Raw genomic sequence first — 5,222 nt, forward strand, 5'->3', positions numbered from 1 at the left:
CAAATGGCTCAAGGAAAATTAACTATGTGAATTCCCAACTTACAGTAATATAAATATTAACTATGGCTATGCATTGTGTCATATTTTTACAACTGTGTAACAGCACAGGGTGTCTCCTTTTATTCTCTATTAGGGCGGTCCTAAAGGGGGTCACCACAGTAGGCTGACATGAGGAGGAGCCAGGAGAGGAAAATTACTGTAAGTATGATAATTTTCCGTAATACCGATATTCTAATCAGAAACCGGTTAAATATGTTCCTTGGGATGTGTTGACATTATATTCCACGCATAATGCCCATCTAGAAAAATATTTATACCCATATTCTTATCAGAAATAGGTTAAATATGTTCCTTGACATGTGTAACCATGATATTTCCCCCATAATCCCCATGTAGACAAATTATTATAACCATATTCTCAACACAAACCTGTCAAATATGCTACTTAGCATGGGTAATCATAATATTGCACCTATAATCCCCATACAAAACATATTTATATAATGATCTAGTCTTACAAATGTATTGACTAATTTTCGTATTATTTCTTTGTAATTTACTGTGGAATTCCATTATACAACTTTATATATATCAGGAAGTGAATAGTTAAACATTTGCACCTATTTTTTTGCAACATATTATCAAGCACCGCAGTAAAGAACAACATATTTTGAGTTACAGCATATTCATTTCCATGTGGGGGGGGAAAGTACCCTCCCCTACATCTAAAGATTGTGTTTAGCATTGCAGCCAATCATCCCAATATGCTGTTTAGTACGTCCCCACAGGAGGCGGAAATCAGAGAGTTGAACAAATAATAATTTTCTGCAGGCGAGGAATATATTGAACGACCTGCTACGTTATTAAGCCTTGGTGCACGAGAACAGGTTCGGTAAATATATATTCATAGTAACGCCTTGTGATGCAGATATCACAGCATGTAGAGTAATTATTAAACAGAGAAACCTGTTATACCTTTTGTCACTGCCATAGAAACAAGCACAAAACAGTCAGCTGCCTGGCGTCACCATGGCGACATCAAAGCTTAACGGCGTGCAACCTAGAGTGATAGAACCTATTGCTTTACTGCCGACATCCCTATTCCTCATTGTTACTGTCAATCATAGATATTTCGTCTTTATTGGACGCCTCTTTGCTTGTTAGGGTGAGCTGTTAAAGGGTGCGTTGGTCATTTAAACGAGTGGTTAAGGTTGTATAGTTTTGTTTTACTTGTTTCGGGTGTTCAGAAGCCTTCCTAACGCTTGATCTGTGAGTGGCTTTGCAATTTAGTCGCGGGGGGCAAAATTAACTTCTTATGTACGTGACAGTCGGGTCTTGCATAGCAAGTTTCAGTGGCTTGTGTGATAATATATTATTGTTGTTTTCCAGGTTTCATGGCTTCAGGAGGGATTGGAGAGGTTTACCCGACTCTATGGGGCTTCAGTCCTGCCTTGGATCTGCAGATGCATTGTAAGTGCAGCTAATTGTCTTATCTTTAAATTAGAACTAACGGGTTGTGTACATTGTGAGTGATCCTAATTTTTACATTTCTAGAGGAGGGCAAATATCAGATTTATGAAAGTATGCTTTCAGGCTAAATTTACTTTAAGTGGGCAATGCAAAAAGTATTTGTTATAATTATAAATATTTTGCTGTAGTTGTAAAATGCAGTGGTTTGCAGTAACACTGAGCAGCCAGCCACAGTTGTGCGCTTAAAGGAGAACTATGGGGTTAAGGCTTTTCCCCATAGTTCTCCTTAGGATAACGGGAGGACACAAACTAGCGTCCTCCCGTCACCCTAAGCTCAGTATACTGAGACGCCACAGTACACCGCAAGCTATTGCTCGCGGTATACTGAGACGGCGCAGCTGAAGCGGATCCCGACAATTATGTCTGGATCCGCCCAGCTGTGTGAGTGACTGCTGGCTCTGCCTATCTAGAGGCAGAGCCAGCTGTACCCGCCCCCTCCCCCGTCCGATCTGCCAGTCAGCGCTGGCGGAGCGGGGAGGGGGGAATCCAGCCCCTCCCCTGTCACGGCAGAGAGCTGTGACAGGAGCGAGAGGTGAGCGAACGCCGGTATGTGTTCGCTCACTTCTCTGTCTACTGGGCCGACCTGTGACAGTCTCATTGTCACAGGTCGGCTAGAACTATGAGGTGAATGAAAAGCACTCACCTCATAGTTCTCATTTTAAGTGAAGTGGTGCAACGTGCTGATTATCTGTTTTTGTTTTGAATGCCATTGGAATGGCACAAAGTGGCACATGCATGCGTCCTATACTCTAGGGCAGGGCTTAAAATTTCCACTCGCCTGCTCGCATTTGGCGAGTGGAAATTGAGGACGAGCCAGACACGCTCTCTCCCTTCTCTCCTGCACTTTCAGTTTCCTCCTCCTCTGTCCTACGATCAACTGCGGCTGCTGTGTTTTTGTTTAGACAGGTGACGAGACGTGCCTATTAGAAGCCGGCGTCTCCTGTCCCCATGGATACCCGCTCTCTACTGCGCATGTGCAGGCAGACGGGACTATGAGCTCGAACTCAGTGGCCCGGCATCTAGCTATAGGCGTTCCTGTTCCCATGGCAGCGCTGGTCGGCCTGAACTAACGGCCGGGTGCTGTAATCCTTGCTTTGATCTGCACGCTGCTATTTCCCAGGAGGGGGAGACCGATCTGCAAAGGGTCATGGACGTAATTTGAGCTCTGCAAGCAGGTACTCCAGTCTATTTTTTAGGATAGTTGGAAAACATTCCCTTTCACGATTGTTTAGGTCTATTATTTGAATTTTCTGGCGGGAAATGTGACATCATACTGATGCCATAGGAAGTTCGGGGCAGTTCGTTACTGTTTTTCTATTTGGTGATTAGGTTTTTCTTGTATAAATTGTTGCTGGGAGTTGTAGTCCTCTATAGCCGCTATCATTCTGCATTTATATATAAAGTGTAGCTGGGAGTTGTAGTCCTCTATCCAAAAATGCAGAATGGTACCAGGTATAGAGGACTACAACTCCCAGCTACACTTTATAAAAGTGCTAGAACTCCTGTGTTGGAGGTGACAGGGTCAATAAAGAGTACCTGTCACCTCCAAATGCTATCACACGGGATTATTATCCCCTGTGTGATAGCAATACAGTTAAGTTTTAAAAAAAAATAGTTAAAAAAAGTAAAACATTATTATTTAAAAATGTAACTAAATAAAAATGTAAAATAAAAAGTCAATTAAGTAAAAATAATCAAACAAATGAAAAAATTTTACAAAGTAAATACAAAATGAAAACCAGCCCCGCTGCCCCCATCTGCATGCGAATTAACGCGCAGTGTTTTCAACTGCGATCGTGTGCAACTGCACGGGCAGGGCGGTATTGCAGCAGGAAAATGCGCAATCTGCCTGGCACGACTGGGATGCCATTAGAAAACCATGGCACTGCCAGCGCGATTGGCAGTGGTGTGAGATCCATGATCGTGCACGAAACCGAGCGGATCCGATCCGGTCATCGTGCATGAAACCGAGCGGATGGGTGGGTGGTCACGGAATCGCACACCACCGCCGATCGTGCTGTCAGTGCCATTATTTTCTAATGGCACCCCCGTCGTGCCAGGCAGATTGCGTGTTTTCCTGCTGCAATACCGCCCGGGCGATCCCACACGATCACGGTTGAAAACACTGCGCGGTGCATGTCGTGAAAATAGGTACATCAACCTTTTTTTTTCAGCGATTGCCATGCAGATGTAACCCCATACATGCGGATGCAACCGCTGTATGCAACTGCACACGATCGCATGTCCTGGGAATCCCCAAGTCTGCACCAACCCTAAAGGGTATATTCATTTTCCCAAGTAATTTGGGAAAATGGAATTACCTGCACAAATCTCCCTCCCACTATACTTATCTTTCGGCGAACGGTCCTTCCCGTCCACCAGTACGGGTGTACTATCTGTACCTGTTCCATGTATTCTGAATTTCGCTCGCAAATTGCAAGCACTCGTTGGTCAACGCGGTCACCTGACGGCACTGACCAATGAGAAGCGCTTCTTAGCACTGCTAAATACGGTTTTGGTTAAAACATTTTTTTTTTTCGTATCAGGACAAGTAGATTGTCACGAGGGACAAGTAGATTTGGCACCCGCTTTAGTCCTTGGACAAGTAGTTTTTTCAAAAATTTCCATACCCCTGAGAGATAGACATAATCTTGCCCCTGTACAAAGCATTAGTAAGACCTCATCTGGAATATACAGTTCAGTTTTGGGCACCAGGTCACAAAAAGTATATATTACTGGATATTGAGTTCTTATAGGTCTTATAGGTATTCTGGGCATCAGAGATTGTTGATCCAGGGAATATCCGATTGCCTTATGGGATCAGGATGGAATTTGTTTCCCCTGTTGGAGCAAATTAAACCATGCTTTTATAGGGTTTTTTTTGCCTTCCTCTGGATCAACAGGGGGTAGCTCTGGTCATAGCTTTCTGTTTAGGTTTTCTTCTCCTTCTTCTTCTTTTTTTTTTTTTAATGGGTTGAACTCGATGGGCATGTCTTTTTTCAACCTAACTAACTATGTAACTATGTAAAAGTGACGCTGAATTCAGTAGTATGTGCTTTACACTGCGGTGGAAACAAAACGTCTCTATTGTAAGCAAAGCAAATTGCCTGGTGTGAACAGGCCCTTAAGTGTATCATAAGCTAGTGGTTTTTGATAATGTAGGGAAGGGTTTTTAAACCTGTCGGGCATTTTTTCCGCTTCCTGTATTTGTTCCCTTTGGGGAGATTTACCCTCAGAATTTGCCCTGGTGACCAATTCGAGAAACTTAAACTTCTCTAAAAGTTCCACCCGGCCCATTTGCATGTCACTAGCGCCCCTGGATGGTGCTGACATGTATAAGAATTATATTCTTCAGCGTCATCTAGGGCAGTGTTCCCCAACCCCCGAGCATTTTTAAATACAATTAAATTAAAATTATTAAATCAAAACAATCTAAAATATAAACAATCAACGTCCCCCCCCTCAGCGGGCCACGGTAAAATTATCAAACGTCGACCGGTCCGCGGCGATTAAAAAGGTTGGGGAGCACTGATCTAGGGGCACTAGTGCCATGCGAAAGGATCCACCCAGCGTATGTTTGGGATGAAAGCTATCTAAGAGAATTTAATTCACTTTGGAGAGATTCCTTTCAATTCCTGGTGTGTGTGTGTGTGTGTGTGTGTGTGTGTGTGTGTGTGTGTGTGTGTGTGTGT

At 43.5% G+C, this 5,222-nt stretch overlaps 1 protein-coding gene across 1 annotated transcript in view; it reads left to right on the plus strand.

Annotated features, from left to right (window-relative positions):
• The first annotated feature begins 1,397 nt into the window (after positions 1–1,397).
• The window catches only part of DNAAF3 (dynein axonemal assembly factor 3), a 214,329-nt gene continuing 210,504 nt past the window's right edge, over positions 1,398–5,222 (plus strand). Inside the window, exon 1 of the mRNA XM_018568266.1 lies at positions 1,398–1,470. Coding sequence (XP_018423768.1) covers positions 1,464–1,470 — 7 coding nt within the window. The 5' untranslated portion in view covers positions 1,398–1,463. The remainder of the gene's footprint in view (positions 1,471–5,222) is intronic.

The sequence above is a fragment of the Nanorana parkeri genome, unplaced genomic scaffold, assembly GCF_000935625.1.
Source record: "Nanorana parkeri isolate BGI_ZX_2015 unplaced genomic scaffold, ASM93562v1 scaffold1164, whole genome shotgun sequence".
NCBI lineage: Eukaryota > Metazoa > Chordata > Amphibia > Anura > Dicroglossidae > Nanorana > Nanorana parkeri.